At 32.7% G+C, this 24880-nt stretch overlaps 1 protein-coding gene across 5 annotated transcripts in view; it reads left to right on the forward strand.

Moving 5' to 3' along the window:
* Window positions 1-24880, forward strand: part of LOC126966522 (RNA-binding protein Musashi homolog Rbp6) — a 934160-nt gene that overhangs the window by 593747 nt on the left and 315533 nt on the right. For all 5 annotated transcript variants that reach the window (XM_050810646.1, XM_050810647.1, XM_050810644.1 and 2 more), the window contains one exon: window positions 7538-7622. In XM_050810646.1, the coding sequence (XP_050666603.1) occupies window positions 7538-7622 (85 nt within the window). The remainder of the gene's footprint in view (window positions 1-7537; window positions 7623-24880) is intronic.

Here is a 24880-nt window from a genome sequence, read left to right on the forward strand (position 1 = left end):
GTGAAATACCTGATGAAAATACAAAATATTAATTACACTTAAATATTAAAATTATCTCTACACAAATTTAAATTTTTTGGAATTAGATTAGCTAAAAGTCTTAACAAAAAATATTATCTGCCTATATTAACCTGTCAAGAAGTATGTTGACTCGTGGAATTTATCTTTACTAATGATTACATTACATTATAAATAAGAAGCCATGAAAACTGTCACAATACGAACTTAGAAGTGATTTCATTTTGATACAATTTTCATATAGTAAGAGTTTAACATCAATACAGATTTCACAATTATTTTCAATAATTATAGTCAAGATTATGAAGATAATTGTATTTGTATAACTATAAATACATTAGATAACTTTAATTTGAACAACATGAACCAGAGTTGCCGATGACAATGTCATACAGCCACCACAATTAGCTTGACGCCTGAACCGGACCAACCATGAAGGGAACGACTCATCCCACGACGCTGCCACAAGCAATCATGTTTAAGCTAGCAGTACAAAGTTTTTATATTCACAAAGTTACCAAACTGTTAACATTTAATTGTGTTATATCTTTAACCTTAATGAATAAGGGATATGAATTGATATTCACAGAAATATTATATCTATATAAATATTTTAATGAATATATATACATATTATAATAGAATGTCTGTACAGTAGATATATTGAAGAAAAAATTATATGGATGGGCTTTATTATAGCAAAAGCAAAATTTTTCTAGAATATTATAATGTCTGTCTGTATGTATGTATGTTTGTACCCTCATCAGCATGTAGTTTTTACCGACGTATTGAGGTCTCACTTAAAGTACAGATGGTAATTTACCGCAAGACAATATCTTATTTCTGCTATTTTAAATTTAATTCTCAAATGTCTTAAAATAAAAATACAGATACTTGATTCCAATTTTCACTCGTGCAAAGTCGTGGGCTAAAGTTAGTTTATAATAAAATAAATATATTACCACAATAATTTTCCCTTTAAATATGTCGATACCCTTTAATTATTTGTATCAATGACCATTGACTAATTAATACTTAATAATACATTATTTTATCATGTGTAAATAATCACAGCAAAATAATATTCGGTAGCATATGCTACAAAATTGTTTACATTATGTTCTTCCTACATTGAAATTAAATTTTCCTATTAAAGCAAATTCCGCATATTGGTTTCGAGCCAAGTCATATGCTTCATGATACCAGCAATTTTAGACTTTCCACCGAAATTAATTATTACAAGTATTCGTGCTGTTTTGTTTAGGTTATTACAAATTAAATTAATTAATTTATTAGTAAGTAACGCGTGGTGTTTCAGTGGAGACACTTAATGAACGATGGAAATACTAAACCGTTATTATAAATAATTAAAAATTAACGTTTATGGTAAAAAATTACTGGTCACTTACAAATATTTTTGTGTCTCGATAAATGCATCATAAATAATCAGTCACTTTAATTGTTTTAGCATATACGAACAAAATATAATTAGTATCGTACGTGAGAAAAACACAAAACAACTGCATGGGATTGAAATGAAATTCAAATATTGACACTGATTGAAAACACAGAATCACCACATGACAAGTTGTTTCGATTGGAATTTGATTGATTTAGAAGATATTATATTTAAAAAAAATGATTTTTTTAAATCTTCTATGAAGATGCACCTCCTAAACGATTATGATTCGATAACCAGTGATCGATTTTATTGATAAAATAATATAAAAATCTTTGAAAATAAATAAAAAATACTCGGGATAGGAAGCATTTTATTTTTAGTCCCAAACATAATGTAAAAATGAAATTTAAATTGAAAAATGTATTAATGTCTGACACCAGCATGGCCCGTGTATGATCAATCTCCTTTTAAAACAAACCAATTGAAGCTTTGGAAATCAAACTATAACCAACCTTACCTTAATCCTACTCATCTACGAGTTCTGAACAGTAACGGCGCGGCGTGGAATAAGTAGGTACAAAGTAGGTGTCAGTGCCTACGGTAGCCTCTACGCTACGGATTACTTACAGGTTGTTCTGAAATGATATTATGGAAAAAAATAATTAAGGTTTAGATTTAAATTATTACGGTTAAATAGCTCTAGTTACCTCTGTAGCTCCACGATGTGTTTACCAGTGGGAGGCTCCTTTGTAGCAGATGCCAGCTAGATTATGGGTCTACGGCGCCTATTTCTGCCGTGAAGCAGTAATGTGTAAGCATTACTGTGTTTCGGTCTGAAAGGCACCGCAAATGATATTTGACAACTTATGTCTCAAGGTGATTAGCGCAGTTGTAGTGCCGCTCAGAATACTTGGGTTTTTCAATAATCTTGAGCAGCACTGTATTATAATGGACAGGTGGTATCAATTACCGTCAGCTGAACGTCCTACTCGTCTCGTCCCTCATTTTCATAATAAAACCCATACTATTTATTTCAGTTAGTTATGTTATTTTATCCACCATCCCACTGCAGGGCAAAGGTCTCCACTTCTTCCATTCGTCTCATTATTTGCCGTGATCCCACAAAGGCACTCCTTCGTAAATTAACTGCGACTCTCCACCTAGAACCAGGTCTTTCTCTTCTTTATTTGGCGTGCAGTTGGTATCAGTTTGGGGTGATATTGCTCCATCTTTTGTTACTTGCCCATGCTATGCGACTTGCCTTATTCCATAAAACTTTTTGTTATATCTGTCTTAATTTACTTAAATTAAATACAATTATTTACTTTAATGAATAAATTTCATTTAATATTTGAAGTAATTCATTATCAGATCGTAACCGGAATTTTAGTAAATTAACATTTTAAAGATTCTGAACTACTACTTGCATTTTTTTCTTCTCAAATGCTGGCAACACTCTGTCCTGTACTTGCAAGGAAACAGAGTGTTGGTGATCATTTAACGCTTGACACACGGTAGTATTGTATGACCATCATAACAATTTAAGGAATTTCTTAAATCAGTAGGCTAAAATAAAAACCTTATCTACTATCCAATCTAAGTTAATGAAAAATAACGACTATTGGAAAGTTTCTTCATTCACCCTGATTACAATTAAAGTTGCTACAGATTACAAAATAAGACATTGGTTTTTTCTCCATTCATTATTGAAATATATATCATCAAGAATATATTCTTAGATAGCATACCTTTAATAGTAAGACGCTTATATATGTTTTCTAAATAATACAAAAAAAAATTACTTTATTATTTACCAATTTATGCGAGGAGAAGTAGAAGAGGACAGTACTCGACAAATTTATTTATAAAAGTTATATTTACATTATTAAAAAAGATTAGGCTTTCTAACAAATCAAAGATTGTGTGATTACGAATGGGATACGAAATATATTTTTTTTTTGTTTATTTATGTTAAATAACACTGTAATAACTGCATTAGTGAAAGCAAATAGCGCTTATCACCATTTATTACCTCTAGTATGGAATTTGTGTATGTTTATGTTATGGGTAATATAGAACAGGCAATGGTTTGTTTGTCGTGGTGACACGTTTTGTTTTTATTGATTTCAAGATACAATTTGTTCATAAAAGTACGAAAACCAAATTTAGTGTTTAGAGCGTTTTAAAGAATTCAGTTTACATTCTCTGAGCACTTACGACAGGAGACTTTAATCCAAAATAATAACAATTGTTTATTTTGATTTTTTAATCTTATTTTATCATAAATTCAAGTTCATATATTTTTATTATAAGTAAATATGAACCTCTTCTCTCATGTTAATGTAGATGAGGCCACTTTGTATGTTTTGAAAAGATTTTACTTCATAACTATGCAAAATAAAAACACAGTGTACATAATATGAATTACCCCCACATTCAGTAAATCAAGTTAGAATAATTTAACTGCGTGACATTCTGACAATTTGATCATAAAATCACTTTCAGTCCAAACTATTGAAGGAAATGTAAATGTAAATGAATAGTAGACGGAACAGGTCAAGTGAAAATGTTGGTATTATAATCAGCAGCCTGCAAGCGTTGTGAAAGGAGATATATTTTCAATTTCCATACGAGTACTATACAATCGTGCAAGGGTGTATGAAGTCATGAATCTTGTAAGGAGCTGGCTTAATTTAATACTTGGGAAATTGGAGGGATTTGTTTTTCACGTAATTTTGGGGAGGGCTTTTAGAAATTCACTCACTAAATTACTTAAGGTTCGATGCTTAACGTCCCTTTTATATATATTGGGTTCTAAATATGCCTAGTAAACTTCTAGATCTATTTAAATTGCGGAGAGTTTAAATACGAGATGTAGTTGCTAATGTAATAAATAGGAACACGGTAAGGTAGCGAGGGTCATAACGAGAAAATTGTATTTCCATTTTTACAATTTCAATTTAGTACTTATTAATTCGAGTCTGTAGCTCGGGCATTCCGCCATATGTAAAATATGGAACGGCTAAGTGAAATTAAAATGCTCTATAAATTGTGATTTTTGTAAGTCCTAAAGTGGGAAAAGCTTTTATTATTTATTGCCGGGGCGAGCGGCTATCGCGGACTTACTGAAATCATCGTTATGATTCAATTTACTTGTTAAGTAAATGGGACACGATAGACATTATTATAATATATTTTTTTATTTATTTATTTATAAATATACAGTTTCTTCTTAAAATAATACAAAGTATAAGATAGTAAGTATACGATAGTAAAATTAATGAAACTTTAATATTACACTCAAAAAAATACATATATGCCAACCCCTATAGCCCAGAGGCTAGTGATCCTGCCTACTAAGTTAGAGGTCCCAGGTTCGAATCCGGGTAGGTGCAAACATTTATATGATGAATATGAATTATTTTCGTCATGGATGTTTATATGTATTTATGTATGTTTAACTAAGTATATGTTATTAAATATTATATCGTTTTCTTGTGTAGTATAGTATAGTACAGGCTATGTCCAGTTTGGGGCAAGACAATTTGTGAAAAAGTGTGTAAATTATGAGATTTAGTAATTAAAGCCATCTCACATTCATTTTCAGAGCATAAAAATATCCCAATAAAATATTGATACAAGTTTTGTATTAATAATATCAAGAAACAGTACCGTTTTAAAATTACTTACACTTACAAAATTCTTATTGTTGAGAAAACCTTAGTAGGGTGCTAATGTTAATTTATGTTTTATAAGCCTTTTTAATCTCCAATGCAGTTTATGGATTAGACAATGTAGCATGATTGAGCACAATCAGCCTTCTAATAATGCTAAGTGAGCTTCCCAAACATGCTTAGCGTCCGGCTTCGTCTGCGCTACGAGTATCCAATCTAAACTCGCTTATTCGTAGAATTGCATTTCTTGTTTCTGGACTAATGAGGACTTATTACAATTTTGTAGATATCAACTGAAGCGTAATGCTTATGTTGTAGTAGTTTTCCACGCCGTTGAATCAATTGGGAAAGTAAAGATTTTCCGTTTATGTTCTGATTGAGAATTTACTATATGTAACTATTTTATATTAACTACTTTAAATAATATATATGTAAATATGGTGAAAAACTAAATGTATTATTGATAATAATATTTGCCGTATTATAAAGTCATTATAAACTTACATTACGGATGATGTAATTCTCTTTATTATTAAGTTTGAAATATTCTGAGAAAAATCCTTTTTTTTTATATAATTACTGCAATATGTATTATATTATTATTACTATCAGCCGAATATTTATATTATTTCCACTAGTATGTAGAGTGACTGATGAAGAACGTTTAGAATTACACTTTATTAATTATTCCTTGTGATTATAATATTTCTACTAGTGCAGGAGCCGAATAGGAAGTGATTTTCAGTCATTTGTTTAATGGATGTAAATACTTGAAATATATCGCGTGAGGGTTATCTGAAAACTCTGTAAATAAAAGTTAATTAATAAAATTTCTAAAATATTTATAACCAATTCACTTAGGGGAAAAATAGAAAGTATTGAAGATAGGCTATTTTCTATACTGTTATAACGATTTTATTATAATTTATAGCATAAAACAGGTAAATCAATACTTGTCACTTGGCCTTAGTTATTTAATAAAGAAATTAAATCGTATTATATTAAAATAAATATACTTTCAATACGAAGTCGGTCCCATAGGGCAACTGCCCTACGGCAAGTAGCAGTAGTAGTATTAGCCTACGACATTTTTTATTTTGAATTTCGTTTTTTTTTTTTAACAAAAATGTTGCCTTGGCCGATCTTTTTGAGACTACCCAACCGCGATATTTTTTATACCATGTTAAATTTGATATAAAACATTTTTCATTAATTAAACAGATAAGTGAAGGTTGTTTCTTATTCGCATCTTAGACTATATGGCTTATGAAAAATATTATACAATAATCAAAAATACGTACCACACAAAATGTCAAATTTCAAAGCCTTTTGACATTTCCTTTCTCATTCCCCTTCCGCGTAGATTCGCTCTCTCCTTTGTCTTTTCCTATTATGCTCATTTTCGCAGAAGACTGCTGCGAGTTGAAGAGTAAGTACTTACAATAATTATTTCCCGGTAAGAATATTTTAACTAATAAAGTTCGACACGGCAACAATATGATTTCTAAAATCTAACTAATTTTCAATACTTACTAATGCTAGTATCTATGTAAATACAGAAGCAGTACCCATATAAAACCTAATTTTAGAATTTGTAGCTCGTTCTCTGTAAATTAAATTCATCACAGTTTCAATTCTTTAACTCAAGCGGAGAAAATAAATACAAACGTTATTAGAGACAGGTACGTGTACTGAGCAAGTACATTGCAATCAGCGCACTCCTATCTGTCGACTGTTACACTCGGCTTCACCTTCCTCCTAATTTTATACGCCATTTATTTTGTAGCATTTCCACAGCCCCTAATTTTGTATCTTTTTATTAAGTGACCCGAAAGATTGGTAAGATTAATAGGGATGATTAAATACGGTAACTTATTAAAACTACAATTTTCCGATTCCAGAACTTTCTGGTAATTTTAACTCATACAAAATTACAACATGTACTTTTTTAATCTGAAGACATAGAAAATGTTTTACGATATTATGTTTCACTTAACTCTACTTTCTTTATAGAAATATTTCGGAAATATAATTAAAATCAATAATATTTTTAAATGGTATGTTGTCACTATCTATCTATGTATGTGAACCAATCACCAAATTTTTTAAAAATGTAAATAGTGTGCAACAATTACTAGCCTTCTATAAAATAAATATATTGGAGATGATGTCCCATCATAATTTACCAGTGGGAGGCTTCTTTGCACAGCTTGCAAGCTACATGGTAACCATAGCGGCGCCTTTTTTGCTGTAAAGCAAGACAAGCATTATTGTGTTTCGCTTGAAAGGCTGGTGAAATTAGTGAGCTAATAAGACTTAATCTTATATCTCAAAGTGACAAGCGCTATTGCAGCGCAGAATTGGTGAATTGTATTATAATGGTATAAATGTCCCAAAAATTTCATTATATGAATGCTTTCCTAACCCATTTTATTTGTTTCAGGGGATTCGGGTTCATCACATTTAGCGATCCTGCTAGTGTAGATAAAGTATTAGCACAAGGCGCTCACGAATTAGATGGAAAAAAGGTGAGTAAACACAGTATAACTCAAACTATACAAAATAACACAAAGTTGACAAGTTGAGCTATATGCTCACCTTATGGTAAGTGATTCATCTTGCTCATTATAATATAGTGCCGCTTAGGGTTCATGATGGAACCATGGATTTGTGAGCTAAATTTAAAGAAATGAACATTTTTTTACTGTCGTCTCTCAATATTTTCCTGATAATGTTATGTATGCACATAAGTGAATTTTCTAGACACTGTCATTACCAAAATTCAAAAGAATGTTATAAAACTTTGCGTGGTATAGTTAGTATAACATAAATGACTTTCTTAATGATGAGACAGATTGGGAATTGAGCGATCACCCTCAGGCAGTACAATATAATGATATTCTTACGAAAAAAAGAAGCCCGCTGAGTTTCTTACACCCGTTCATCTCAGGTCTGTGGCATATTTTTTGAATGGGTGATAGTTTTTGACTTTCAGTAACTGATTTCATATCCGATTTTGAGTAAAAATATTTGAATTTGAATTTTAAGTTCAACCCATAATTTTGAATGGCTTTGCAATTACGCTGCTCACTCCGGAACATAAGAAGTAAAGTCTCACGAAACCAGTAATTTCAGGAGCTACGGCGCCCTACAAACCGAAATGCAATTATGCTTTAAGCGCATTACCGCTACTTTCATTGTCTGAAGCAAAACTCTACCTACGTATCTATGTGGCAGAGTATTCGTTTGGTTGTGTTGCGACTGCGCTTAGAATACAACGCCACGCAATGACTAAGTGTTCATTGAGAAACTGTACAAGTAACAGCATATTCCAACTTAAAAATGTTGGAGGGTCAGATTTCTAGTAAGAAGCCTTTTAAATTAACAAAATTATTTAACTAACATGACGTTAATCATTAACGGCCCTTTTCAATGACGTATCTCTAGTTAGGGATAAATTGCTGTCACCGTTTGATGACAAAATCTTATCTATCCATAGTTATGTCCAATATAGTTATAGTCCAATGTTTTATGTCGGTAGGTTATTGAAATGTAATTAAGAGTAAAAGGATAGATTTGTCTACCTCTATTAAGTTAAACTTATGATAGATAGGTTATTGAAAACGGCCGTAAATTGCTAAAACAAAATGATCTTGCCTCGTGTACGCGTCTGTCTCACCCGTGACGTTACTACTTCCTCATATTCAATTAACTTTGAACATTACTGCCACGAAATAAGGTGTTAATTCTAATCAATATTTTAATTTTATCTATATAATTAAATGTATACTTATAAACAACGCCACTCAGACATATTTTGATGACCTTTTAATAGTCTAGTTGTGTATTGTACGTCAATGCTTCCTTTAAATATAATTGAATTAAGTGTTTGTCATAAACGATCCAACATTCTATTAAATATTCAATTGCGTACACTTTATCTCTTTATCCATTAAATTAATCAAAGGACTATTTAAATGGATTCATTGCAACATGATGTTTCATTTTATGGTATTCAGCGGCCATTAATCTTAGCTTCAAATATATTGCAACAAATGAATGGGTCATCTGTTGCGAGTGTTTTACTACTGGACGCAGCTATTATTTCAATAAACGAAATAGTTTTGCCAAAATCTTGCAGAGCCTGACCATTTGGATTGCGATTTGCATAAATAATACATAATATGGCTTTTTATACAACCCTCTGGCTTAATCTCCAACAAGTGTTCGACACTGAACTTTAAATGAATGTAATATGAACACTACCAGTGGGAGGCTCCTTTGCACAGGTTGCCTGCTTGATTATGGGTACCACAACGGCGTCTATTTCTGCCGTGAAGCAGTAATGTGTAAACATTATCTGTATTTCGGTCTGAAGGGCACCGTAGCTAGTGAAATTACTGGGCAAATAAGACTTAATATCTTATGTCTCAAGGTGGCGAGCGCAATTATAGTGCTGCTCAGAATAATTGGGTTTTTCAAGAATCCTGAGCCAGCAATCCCAGCATTGTAATGGTCAGGGCGTATCAATTAGTATCAGCTGAACGTCCTGCTCGTATCATCCCTTATTGTCATAAAAATAACACTAGCCACTACCCGCTTGTTCACCTTGTTATTGGTAAAATTTGAAATAAATTGTTTTTTCTTCTCCTTTCTCTTCATCGTATCCTTAACCCTACATTACATGTCTGACGATGTTAATGCAAAATTTCATGGTAATCGAGTTCTTTATAGAAAACCCAGGCTATAGGTCACTATTTAAATCGACATTTTCTTCTTCGTCGTTTTAGAAGTTATGTTTATTAAAAAATATAATGCAACAGAAATACTCAAAGGTCACATACACGAGCAAAGTAAAAAAAGTAATGTAAATTAAACGTATTTCTTAAAATTTCCCTAAATAAATTGACTGCGCTTTTTCCGCGATTATCTTCGCCACATAATTGATGGTGTATGATCACCGTTGCTCAGAATCTCTTGTGACAACAAAGAAAAAACCCTCTCCGTTGCCCTCTGAGCAACCAATGAATTGCAAGTAACCATCAATGTAACAACTTAAGTAATTTATATACACAATACTCAACTTTATGTCCCAAGATTCGAGACACATTACAAGCGTCTTGCGGAGTACTCAGTTGGAGAAAAAAGTCGATTACTATCGCTCGCCACGAAATAATCTAGATAAATTACAGAGCCCGCGTTGTTTACTTTGATTAAATTGTAGTCGACTGGCAGAAGATTAGCTGAAGCCTCACAAATCGAGCGGGAAGAGCGCGTTTCCTCAATTTACATAAAATAAACGCGGAAAATCGCGATAGTGGTTACGTTAGAGTAATCAATAATTTTATTGTGATGGCAACAAATACAAGTTCAGTGACACTATTGCTAAAATTAATTCGATATTTATTTTTTTTATAAAATATTGCTGAGAGTCGTTATTTCTCTGAGGATTCAACTTTTTGACAATAGTTCGCCATCTATGTTTATCTTTGGCACTGCAGTGCGTCATGAAGTCCGGTATCCAGATATGTGCGGATTTGGTCAGACCACATTATAGGGCTGCGACCTCTGGGGTGTCATCCGTCTACCTTCTCAGTGACCATCAGTTGTTCGAGGTTGTGGTCATCTTTTCCGGCGATATGTCCAAAGAACTCTAAGATTCTACGGAGGCAGATGGATGAGAGTCTGGTTTTTACACCTATAGTTTGAAGGATGGTTGGTCCAAAGTAATCGAAGCATCTACCTCCAACACCACATCTCAAAGGCATCAATCCGATCTCTGTTGGCCTTCTTTGGTGTCTATGTCTCAGCCTCAAAGCCGTTATCAAATATAACATCACCAAATATAGCAATGATACCTTTTAAGTCGTAACACAAAACGAAAGGCGAAACGTAATTCCATACGACCCCAATCACACCGAAATTGAAATAATAATACAATAAACATCTTATAAAAGTTCATTCGTACCCTGATTTAAATCCTATGATTGAAAATTGAATGATAAAATGACAGAAGTTGATTTTCAGACTTCCAAATTGACTAATAATAAAGCGTTTGTTTAAGCTAGTTCCAATACAAATTATTATAAAAAAAATACAGATTAATTAAATACATAAAAGTAATATCTTGTTATAAGTAAGACTGTTCATTTTCTAAACGCTATCGTCCTATAAGCGAAGGTAAACTTTTATCATTTATATTTTATTATGAAACATTGAAAGTTCATTTCTTCAGTAAAGTTCTAGGCAGATCGATTGGAAATGTGAGTCCACTATGTATTTACTAACAGTTGAATAAAAGTTGTTCTTTACATTTTCTTTGCACATTTCATTAATAATATAAATTTTGTTAGCAGCTGTGATTAAAAAAGTAGGATGTTATCAAATGGTGTGCTTTTTATGTTTGTTACTGTGTCCTACGAGGTTTGATTATTTGTGCGGTTTTTCCGGGATGATACTTAATGGGTACCTTCAAAAAAAGCGCAAATACATTCCTTAAGGGCTGGTAACGCTCCTGTGATTTCACTCAACATTAGGTGACCCGTAAGCTCGTTTGTCCTCTTCCTTCATAACAAAATGAAATGGTTTTTTTTTCGTTTGATCATGATCATGAACAATATTGCGATAACAGCATTAGATTGAAGATAACAGCTGTAAAAAGTGCAAGATGGCCACAACTAAACGTGAGTCACTATTTGTGGTAGAATCATAGCCATCATGCTAGGGCATTATTCAAATATCGTAAAAATAATACAGCAGTACACAAAAAAATTTCGAGTTTATTATTTTAGATAAGTTATTATTATTTTACTATCACTATATTGTTTCTGTAAATATTTAGTCAAGATCCACGTAATATATTGCTTTTGTATAAATTCGTAATTAAATATAATACTTGTTTATATATTATGTCTTGTTTATATATTATGTCTCTGTGTTTACTATGAAGCCTTCTACTACAGGAATTTCATTCTTAACGGTAGTAGTAATAGTTGTAGTCTTTTGATTTAATTTTTACATTACATTTATCGGTTATCATTAAAATCAAAACCTGTATTCATTCACTTACACACTAACAGCAGTATTATCTTTATTTGGAATATCTGAATAATTAAAAATCTACATGTTTTGACATAAATATATAACTATAAAATCCATCAACATATTTTATTGATATCATATAAAGGATAGTGAAGAATAACAACCAGAAATAAAGGATCATTCTGAGAATATATACAATCTTGTTCAAAAAGTTTCTCCTTATCCATTGCGTAGAGAATTTTTTCTAATTTACATAATTGATTCTTTTTTTGGAAATATACACAAATATTGTAACTGAATACCACTAGTTTTGAGAAACATTCCATATAATAACGATAAATTTACATGTGGCAATCTATCGACACTAGGTAAGTGAGCTATGTCATAGCAAATCAAACCAAAATAAGTTTATTCATTTTTGTCAAGGAAATGACAGTCATTAATGTCAAAAGCTATAATTTAATATTTTTTTTTTACCATTTATCACCAAAAGAAAAGGTTGAACTTTAATGCGAAGATATGGCATAAATCTAGAGTATAAAATAGTTAGGTAATCGTGGTCAAATAGTTCCGGCAGATATTATGGTATAGCTGACCTGTGATAGCAATAACCTATACGTGATCAACTGCTATTATTATTAGAAATAATATTAATAAATAAAAATTTGTATTTTTTACAAAATTATGTTGCTGATGATGCAATTTTTTTACCATTTTAAATGTAAACCATTTACATATAATATAAAGTAGTGTAATTACACAAAAATAAAATTTTTCATTATTCTCACTTTTAATAGTAGGTAGTACATTATAAGTAAGATTATAAATACAGTGACTGTCTGTCGTAAGTATGAATTTTATCGAAATACAATTTCATTTTTAGCAAAATCCTTTTATTCTGCAGATAAAGCTTAACAAAAGCGATATTAAATGATACGATAAAGGAACATTGACGTGTCTTGAATATGACACAAATATCTCCTCCCTGAGCTGAGCTAAATGCCTCTCGTGAACATTTATAAATCATGTCGATTTTTAAAATATGACGTAGCAACTGATATTTATGGAAAATTATCATCTTAGCATAAATCTTCTGCTTATAACATTCATTGAATGTATTATGCATATGCTTAAATATAATATAATAATGTTTAAAAAGGTATTTTTTTTTATGGAATAGGAGGACAAACGAGCGTACGGGTCACCTGGTGTTAAGTGATCACCGCCGCCCACATTCTCTAGCAACACCAGAGGAATCACAAGAGCGTTGCCGGCCTTTAAGGAAGGTGTACGCGCTTTTTTTGAAGGTACCCATGTTGTATCGTCCCAGAAACACCGCACAAGGAAGCTCATTCCATAGCTTAGTAGTACGAGGAAGAAAGCTCCTTGAAAACCGCACTGTGGAGGACCGCCACACGTCCAGATGGTGGGGATGATATCCTCATTTGTGGCGTGTCGTGCGAAGGAGAAATTAAGGGTAACAACATATTCACAATAATATGTATATAATATATGTGATTAGAAACGGCGCCTGTTTTAGCTGTGAAGCAGTGATGTACAATTATTGTAGTATTTTCATTGATTAACGCGGTAATGGTACAAATTTAAATATACACTTTAAAGGATTTAAACGCGTGTAATTGCAATTGCGTCTTACATTAGATTTTTGCGTAAGAGTTACATTTTTAATTATTATTTTACTGAACCCGACGTTTCAAGATCTTTCCAGATCTCATTTTCAGGGGGACTTTTACGCAAATTTTTTTTTGTAAAAACACAATTACAATAACACGCGTTTTTTGACATTATTTGACATTATAGTTCACGATATATGATTGCTTTTTGCTTAAACGCTTCAAACAAATCGGTTGTTTTAATCCTTTGAAAGTGTTTTAATTAAATACAATTATTATGTTTTGGCTTGAAGGGCACCACAGCTCTTAAAATGTTTTAAATAATACGTATAAATATGATCTGACAGCCAAAGGGGAATTAAAATTTTAAATGCCTTTTAAGCAATCAACACAGTAAAACACGATGATTGTATTCGGACAGATGGTAGTCAGTATATGTATAGATATGTGTGTGTGCGTGTTTATGAGTGTGAGGGTGGGAATATGTGTAGGTGTGTGTGTGTGTATTGTGTATTCGTTTTGTGATAAAAACACAGGACTTAAACTATGAAAAGGTACCTAACTAACATGAAATTAACTATCTTAATAAAATCCTAAAATTATCTCTCAACGAATATTCTTAATATTTCATTCTTGAATTTGAATTTACTGAAGTGGAAAAACATTGTGTTTCAAAGTAACGAGAGCAATAGCGATGCCTCTCAGTATATTGGGTTCAATCAAGAACCTGCATTATAAAAGCCAGGGTGTATCACTTACCTTACCTATTAGCTAAACTTTTTGCTCGTCTCGTCATTTTATGAGTTAAAACTTCTTTACGCACGCTTTACCTTGGACGTAAGCTGGTGAATGTGTGACGAGAGCGTTACGAAAAGTGTGATCCGGCAAGTACTTCGTTTGCGAGTTTGCTAGAGTTACGCGAAAGGTGATTTGTTGACTTGGGGAGTAACCTGGTGAATGCGTGACGCGTTACGAACGAACGCTAGCCTTACGCATGGGTGATTTCTAGATTATTTCGTAATCAAACTTTGTTCTTGACCAATTTTATAATTTAAAAATTTATTATACTACAGTTGTCTGGGCAAATGCACACTCGTTATTTTCTCATAAAAAATCAATTACATTCGAACAAATTGACAAGATTTGCAAAAAAATAATGATTATTATATTTAAAGGTCAAAAAGTAAGATATAATATCCGTGGAATCAAAGTGGAAAATTTCCATTTGAAATTTGTATAGGCTTTTATTTTGAGGCCAATTAAAATCCCTTTTTTCCGGCATCCTCGGGTCCCTGATTTTCTTTTGTCGCGGCGGATAGAGTAGAGGAGCCACTCCGAGAACTCTTAAATTTCATCTAGTAATCCTTAACGAGACAACATAAAAGATGCTAAAAGAATTCTGTTCTTATTTATTTTATAATATAATTAGTAGCCAGTGATTTTTGTAAAGTAATAAGATCAACTATCTTTCTTCGAAATTCTTTCTAAACAGTTCAAGAAAATATGTTATTAGTAAGAATATATTAGCAACATGATGATTTTAAATGTATATCTTCTAAGTTTAAATTTAGTCCCAAAAACTGAGAAGGTTTGTGTATCTATTGTATTTTCAATAATGATGGACTTAAAATATGATTATACCGTACTCAAAAATAAGCAGGCGCTTGTGTAGTTTTATTAACAGTTTTTTATTAAATTGTTGTAAATTATCTTTTGAGACACAGTTTCAGCGTTTGGTGAGTGAAAAGTTCCTAAAGATGCCTCGTGGAAAGTGAAATTGGGATCAAAGTGATTATATGTAACTTAACGGAGTGAACCTCATTTATTACTTCTTAACTTACATGGATTTATGTTATATTGAAAAATTTATTTTAAACTTCACAGTATCAGTGAATCAATGCAAGTTCAAATAGTTAAGTACTATTAAAAATACTCTTGTAATACAATACTATACAAATACAGGATTACGCTGGACCCAGAGTAAAAAAATTATTCACAGTAAAAAATTGTGACTAGTTTTGCTTTAAAATTAATCTTAATACATACATTCAACAATGTAATAGTCTAGAAATTTCTTCTTAAAGCTAAGCATTCTCTTGGTTCGATAGCAGGCTTCAATCACAATTGATTTGCGACCTTTGCATATATTTATATCTCTCTTCATCGTATTTTCTTCTGCGAGTAAATTGAGAACCTTTATCCTTAGACATTCTTGTGAGTCACTTCAATTTGAATTTGTCGATTACGATACTTAGTTTTAATAGTTTAATGTGTTATCTTCGTAATGAGCAATTTTTTAATTTAATTAGAGATTATTTATTTATTCAAAAGACGAACAGCATGTATGTTACAAATTAAATCTAAAAATTAGTGTACATATAACAGCCAATTACAAGTCTCTCTCTGTGTGTGTGTGTGTGTGTGTAGTTTAATAACATTATAATGAAGAACTATTATGCATATGAATGCGAATATAATATATATCTATTTATTATATTATGTTCTCATCAGTTATTCTGCATATATATTTTTGGATGTGTATGTGCACGTGTGTTCCTGTATTTGTTCGATATATATTGGTTCAGTATAATTTTTCGTATCCACTGTATTAATTAATATTTTAATAATTTCTTTTTGTAGATATTTTTACTGTGATTATGTCGACTGTCGACATTCGAAAAAACTTCATTGCAATTCTTACAAATTCTACTAATGGGAGAATTTTTACCATAGTAAAATGATAATGACTAAAGAGGCGTATTTATTTTTAGTTTTATTGGTATTAAACCAATAAAAAAGCCGCATGTATAATTGCACATAATGTCAACTAGGTGTGTATCATAACAGCGACCTTTTCTTACGTGAAGCAGTAATGTGCAACCATTATTGTGTTTCAGTTTCAGCTGAGTCAGTGTACCCAAAATGGTATGACATTTGTAGCAAAGGCTACAAAGAAGTGGTGCAATCCAGAGTGTCTGACGAATTCTAAGTCATACGAAGAAGTATGGACAGACCAACCGAGCGGCATGAATAACTATCAAATTTAATGGCTAGATGAGATCCACAGTACCGCTTATTTCTGTGGTATTATGTAAGAATTACTTTGCTTCGATTTGAAGATATACTATACTGTAGTGAATTTACTAAAGGCGAAGAATAAGCAGAAAACACGCAAACATGGTGTTTTTAGACAAGTTTTGTGGTGAAAGTATAGCATTTCGAGCTACTTAATCCTGTTACACATATCCTTAAGTCTTATTTGTAGTTTGCGAATGCTTGCTGTTGGTTATTAACACTGCCGAGCCTTTTTGAACTACCACTTTTCTTTGAAGTTAAACAAGTTTTTTGGCATGGCGTGACGCATTTTTTTGGTACTTCTCTCAGAAAAGTTATTCTTATAGCTTGTACTTTTTTGTGTAGGTTCATTTATTCAGATTAGTAGTGAAGAACGAGGATTGTAAGCATATAAACTGTTTTCCACGTAAGAATTTTGAAAATATTGGCTTTGTTACATAGATAGCTGGCAGTCGTGAACTCATATCGCTCAAGGTCGCTGGCATTTAGTGTCGCCTTAAAGAGACTAGTGCAACATCACTCAACGTTTTTGGGTTCACTCCTGCACTATATTGTAATGAGCAGGGAGTATCACACCTGGCCCGGCTCGACACTTTTTGTTATCAAAAAAATCTGAAAACAGCTGATGCTATAAGTATTCTAGCATGGCATGTAGGGTACGGTGAGTTTGTGCCTCTCAAGTAAAATAAACATTCTTTTGGATAAATATCATATAATATATTTTATATTCGCTGACCCGAGAGACATTGTTCTGTTATGATAAAAACTCTTTCGAGTACAATTGTGTAAAATCCATACCTTTAAAATTAGCTGACCTACACTCGGCATAAGCAATATTCCTACTAAATTTCAAGTCTCTATGCCTTATGGTTCCAGAGATATCGTGATGAGTCACCAAGATAGTCGGAAATCTCCTTAGATAGTTTATACCTTTAGATAGAGCTATTAGACAACCGATCAAAATAGGCCAGGCTTAATACTTTACTGTGCGTGACAAGCTACGTCTTACTCGTGATTTGTATGACACTTTTTTTTTATGGAATAGGAGGACAAACGAGCGTACGGGTCACCTGTTGTTAAGTGATCACCGCCGCCCACAATCTTTTGCAACACCAGAGGAATCAGAGGAGCGTTGCCGGCCTTTAAGGAAGGTGTACGCGCTTTTTTTGAAGGTACCCATGTCGTATCGTCCCGGAAACACCACACAAGGAAGTTCATGTGTTAGTGTGGTGAAGTGCTCGAAATAGAGGTAAACTCTAAACTCAATTTTATTCCACGTTTTTACAGCTGACAAAGTCTCTCTAGGCGTGTAAATGATCTAAGGAGATCTCTTATATAATATATTCATATACATATCTCAGCCGCTGTAGCTGTATAGGGCACTTCCAAGCACGGGACCTTTCCCAGTCTGTTCACTTGTTGTAACAAATGCGGCGCTCTTTTTCTACGAAAATAGATACTCCTGATCAGGCGATGGTAGGATGTCCAAAAAGGGTCGTCGACGAATACCTGGTAACTATCGAGATGTATAGTCGACAGAAGATGTTATGCAATCATGTGGCTATCCAGGTATTAGATTATCAATTAAGAGACAGTAATTCATTTGCAAGTTAAGTTAACAAAGACAAATACTAGCAGAATACGTCTTTCGTTTCAAAACTTGACGGGGAAATCTGAGAAACCTCCAGGTATTATTCCTGATTGGTCCCTCAGTTCTGAAGATTATTCAACTAGGAATAACTCATGTTTACACTATCTATCTAATATAATCTCGTCATTGATTCTCACTAGAGAATCAACAGACCCGAGTAAAGTTGGGTTTCCAGATCTTCATTCGAATTTATCTTGTTAGTTGCACAAGAAGTTGCTCCAAACTCTCTTCGCTCGGTTTATTTTGATGTAACTCAACTGCATTTTAATATTCTCACATAATTCACGATAAATTACTCAGCCAAGTGTAAAGAGGACTTAATTAAATTCCGTCGCGTGTTCCACCGAATCACGCTCTACTTCAACGCATTTCATTTGCAATGATCGTAAATTCATATTGTCACCTAACACGTTCTGCGCTCTCTGGCTGAATTCGTAAATGCTAACTACATAGGTAGTAGTCTCCATACATGAAAATAAAATTCTTTTCAATGCAGCTATTGAAGTATGTTACCGTGCAGCTGCATAAATTTTGTGTAGTACGTTATTTGAATTAAGCCCTACCCCACACGGCTATAGAGTTACGTATTTCGGTTCAGTAACGGCTGCTGAGCTGACGTAAGGATCATGTTAACTTATATTTCAAAACGAGATCTAACCCAACAGCTATTTCTGCCAAAAAGTATTTTTCGGTGCAAAAATATACGTGTCATTAGTTTTTTTTTATGAAAATAAGGGATGAGACGAGCAGGAAGTTCAACTAAAGGTAATTGATACGCTCTAACCATTATAATGAAGTGCCGCTCAGGATTCTTGAAAAACCCAAAAATTCTGAGCGACACTAAAATTGCGCTGGTCGCCTTGAGACATAAGACGTTAAGTCTTATTTACCCAGTAATTTAAGTAGCTACGGCATTCTTCAGACCGAAACACAGTAATGTTTACGCATAACTGCTTCACTCTTTATTAAGTTTAATATTAATCTAAACAACAAGATCTCCTGTTTGTTATCAATTACTTAATATGGCACTCGCTTCACTGTGACACATTGAACTGCTTAATCCCACAAATAATATACTCCTCTAAGAGTTTTCTAATATAGTCTGTGTATATGTCTAGTTTATCATACAAAGGATTTAAAAAAATTTGCTTCTCAAACTTACGGAAGCGCATTATGTATCGACAATAAAAACAATTAAATGACCGTATTATAATTCTTTTGTTACATATTGGTATTTTGTATAATGTTGCTACCAAGCTATCTGTATTGGAAGTGCCTAAAATAAATGTTCCACTGATCTTGATAGGCATTAATTGGCCCTATATTGCCTAACCCTAAATTGGCCATACGGCACGCCAAAACTCTGACAATGGGAGACTCCTTTGTACAGGATGCTGGCTAGATTATCGGTACGATGCCTATTTCTGCCGTGAATCAGTAATGTGTAAGCATTATTGTGTTTCAGTCTGAAGGGTGCCGTAACTAGTGAAATAACTTCGCAAATGAGACTTAATTTCTTATGTCTCAAGGAGACGAGCGTAATTGTGCCGCTCAGAATTTCTGGGTTTTTCAAGAATCCTGAGCGGCACTGCATTGTAATGGGCATGGCGTATCAATTGCCAACAGCTGAACGTCCTGCTCGTCTCGTTCCTTAATATCATAAAAAAATCCAGACAGATCCTTGTTAGGAAAAGTGAAAGAGAGTATGTCTAGTGGCTGCAGTCCATCTAGTTGAACTGAACATATAGTAGAATAATCTGCGCAATTGCATCAAACGATAGGATTACCAGCTCTGGCGAAATAATTGGGGTCGTGATTCGCAGCAATCTAATCAAAGGATGAGAAAAAACAGATGGTGGGAAAGTTTATGAATTGCACGTTTCTTAATGATATAGTCACGATCTATCAAGTGAGCCTTCTATATTCTAGTGATATTGATATTAGCAATAACGCTAAAAATTTGATAACATACATCTAACTCCATTTAAAATTGTATAACATAAGCTTTAGATAACCCAAGAGCTTATACAGTTAGAAAGGAGAAGTACAAACACTTTAGTAATGCCACTACAATAATGAAGAGCCAACGTGTTTTTGCGCTGGATTACCCGTTTATACAATGCGAGTGGCCGGAACACCAAATAAAGGGAAATACTAACCAACGCTCGCGTAATTCTTCCAAAATTAACTCATAACGCCAAGAGTTGTTGATTTTTTTTCAACCGTAATCTGCTATAACGGGCACAGGGCCAGTAGCTTTCGTAAATCGGCTGCACGAGAACGCCGCGAAATGGGAATCTTTAAATGTTGAGCATACATTTTTAATGTCGTTTTAATGCCACGCCTCGGCCGATTGTGGCAACAATTAACGTTATAACGAGTTCATTAATAATGGACAACTCAAAGTCCGTTTTAAAATAAGCTTTTACTGGGCAAAGATAACTTTTAACCGCAATTGTATTTTTGCAGCGGCTACTCGTGTCTGTTATTTGGTTAAGCGCTAAACGCTTAATGTATCTTTACTTTAAAGTGGTATTTAAATGATTATCATAACTTAATTACTTACGGTCACTCAAAGCTATTACACATGTTCTTCTTATATATTATTTGCTAAAAAACATTATTTTATTAAAAAGGACACATGGATAAGTGGCTTACCAATACCAGACGTCTAACAGATAGGGCTTTAAAACTAGAGAAAGTTTTATACTCGAAGGTGTTTTAGTCATTACTGTTCTAAAATACTGTACAAATGAAATATCAAAAAATCTTACATAATTTATACGTCTAGATAGAGCCTTTTGCTACTAGACAACCAATAAAACAGGCCAGGTTTATTGCTTTAGTGCGCGTAACAAGCGACGTCTTACATTCGCGATTTGTGTTTCACTTTGTGTTAGTATGCGTGCACTGCTCAAAATAGAGTTTAACTGTCAACTTCACAAATTTTTTTCGACATTAGTGATAAGCTGTGAAGCTGTCATAGTCTATCTAGACGTTTATATGATCTATATACTTAGATCAAATCATTCCTGCCACAAATTATCTGCGCAAGGTGAGAATTTTCGAATTTCGAAGTTTATCATCACCGAGTTAAATTATAAAAAGTAAGTTTGCAAAACAAAATTATCATTGAAATAGCTTCTAAGGGTCAAGGTTTATTTAGCTAATAAGTATAAAAACAAAATTCATTTCAATGAACATCGTATTTTCTTTGATTAAACAGGGATAAAGATTGATTAAATAGGATTAAAACGCGTGTAAATATAACTATGTTTTTACATTATAATTTCGCGTAAAAGTTACATTTTTATTATTATTTTAGTTAACCCGACGTTTGAAGATCTCGTCCCCCTGAAAACGAGATCTGGAAAAGTACTTTATAAGTGTTTTATTAAATTCAATGAACATTTTGAGATAATAATCCGATATCATAACTATTCATGTTTCATTATACTTTTTTCAGAACTTATTATTGAGAAAAAATTATGGAGTACATGTCATCTATAGATGACATGTACATGATTTAACAACCTATCGAGTCTTACATAGACTGAAATAACGGTATTTGTAAAGCAACCCGAATGGTACAGCTATACGGATTATATTTTTTTGCGTGCGCTTAATAAAAACACAGTCAAGTACTTTATTGACATGAGAAATCAAAACAGATTGTTTCCCATCGAACTCAAATACTGTCATAAAATTACAATTCAAATACAATTACATAAACTTTTATTTAGATATAAAGACTCCTTGACGCATCTAAAAAATAAATATTGATGTAAGTACTGACTTAATTTTACGCAGCTAAAACAACGGGGCTCACTTAGTATAGTCAAAGTCAAAAACAAATAAACTTTATTCAAATAGGCTTAAACTATGCACTTTTTAATCACCATAATAAATATTTCATTTTAATTTCTGAGTTTTGTAACACCAAAATAAGAGCTCGTGAGAAGAACAACTCAACGTCCAATTATTTTAATCAATGAGTTAATAATTATTATTATAGAATAAGACCTTATTGTTGAAAAAATAACCCAGCGTCTGTCGTAATTCATTTCTACAAACTCTATATAAAATATATTCGGAGGGAAACACTCTACATTTGTTCCACAGTAATAAGATGAACTCGAGAACGGGCAAATCGCCCACCTTCAGGTTCTGGAGTACAGGAATGCTTAATATAAGGCCCTTAACTTGCACGGGTCCAATAATATCACCGACTTCACATACTTTTACTAGTGGTTAAACTTCGCTAAGAGTTTATTCTTGATAAATATATCTACAAAATATACCTTTGCTGTATTGAATATACGATTTCTGTACAGTTGAGTTTTGAATAATAAAGAATTTCAACGTTGCTTGATAAACGGACTTTCCGTAGTTACTTTAAAATTCAATAGGATATTAAGTATTTTGGCTGGCTGTACATTTAGCTGACAGGCATATTCATTGTATGCAGGAAAAGTTCCTTACATTTGTGTCAGCAAATAGCCAACTTCCCTTGCACGGACGTCACAAACTGGCGTGGTTTTATAGTTCACAATGGTACAGAGTAACATCGGAATCTAGTTGCGTTTAATACATTATGTATAAAATTTTGTATCATTATTTCATTTTTTAAATCTAGCTTTATCTGTTTCAGAGCTATTTTTACCCACATGAAGACGTAATAATTACTTGCAAATTTTTTACACGAATAAAGGATGACAACGAATTATTTTGGGCTTGTAGCCTAACCAGATTACGTAATGTAATCTGGTTACAGATACATCGAATATAAGAAGAAAACCAGACCATACCAGTGGGAGGCTCCTTTGTACCGGATGCCGAATAGATTATGGGTACCACGACGGCGCCTATTTCTGCCGTGAAGCAGTAATCTGTAAGCATTACTTTCTGAAGGGCGCCGTAGCTAGTGAAATTACTGGGCAAATGAGACTTAACAACTTATGTCTCAAGGTGACGAGCGCTGTTGTAGAGCCGCTCAGAATTTTTGGTTTTTCAATCATATTGAGCGGCACTGCATTGTAATGGGCAGGGCGTATAAATTACCATCATCTGAACGTCCTGCACGTCTCGTCCCTTATTTTCATGAAAAAAAACACCTTCAATTATAAGTAGGTGTGATGATGTTTTGAATATAAATAGCGATACAAATCTCAGGTATCAAAAATATTCTACATGCCTTAGTTACTTAGAAATAATATTAACAAATAACTGGATTATATATAAGCAAACTATACTTTTATGACTAGTATGAATAATATTAATATTATTATTACCTACTTAAAAACTTTTAATTTTTTCTATTTTGAATTTAAATATTGATGATGGTCGGTTTAGACGACATGGCCAAATAGGATGTAAATACTACGAACTAGTTTTTGAACTCTTTTTTTGAATCGATAAAACCTTGAGGCGTAGCTATTTGGAATTTAAAGCAGCTTTCACCCGTTTAAGGTATGAAAAGTTATGTCAAATAAAAAATATGTTAAGTCTATGATTAATTAAAAATTTAAAACAGATTTTTTGCAGTCACATCTAGAACTACGATTTTTGATTGACTCCCAACCCACTATCCAAGGTTGCATCAGTATCAAGTCTATTTATGCTTAATACTTTCTGTTGGTATGTGATTGACTGATTAACCAATAGTCTTCTTGAAGGAATACAAGCAATGCTTAAATATTTTCGAAAAAAATATTCTCTTAACAAAAAAATTAGTTTTTTCAACAATTTGTTGTAGAAATTGTAGTAGAGTTTTTTAGCAAAAAGCTAAAATATTTTGTATATGAATGTATGTCACTTCCAATTCAGATCCAGTGCTAGAAACGAGATCATAATATTATGTCGATCTAATAAAATGTCATATCTAGAATTAAATAGTCTATGTTGAGTGCAAAGTGAAACTTCTAAGTACAAATAGTGCGTAATCCTTGTCCCCAGAGACCACTGTCCACATTGCTTCCGACGGCTTTTGTTCGACCAGAATTCTCTGATTACCCCAACTTTGTGTCTCGATTTATCCTCTTAATTGTGATAAGCATTCAGATTACTACCGCATTCAATTGTATAGAATTTTGATTGTTTTTTTTCTTGGAAAGGCCATGCAATAAATCCTATGAACCTAAACAGATATTTTTACGGCTTAGGATCATAAAGAAGGGATCTTCGTATAGTATCATATATTCCATCCCTTTAAACTTATTTATAGCTCATGCTATTGAGGATTTTTTTCTATATTATATGAATGGGCAACAGGATAAGACGTGATGGGAGTGGTATTGTAACCTCCCATGGCCATAGACCAATTTTCAGAATAACAATTAATAGCGATTTGGACTTAATATTTTTGTAATATATATGCAAATAAAAA

The sequence above is a fragment of the Leptidea sinapis genome, chromosome 10 (assembly GCF_905404315.1).
Source record: "Leptidea sinapis chromosome 10, ilLepSina1.1, whole genome shotgun sequence".
Taxonomy (NCBI): Eukaryota; Metazoa; Arthropoda; class Insecta; order Lepidoptera; family Pieridae; genus Leptidea; species Leptidea sinapis.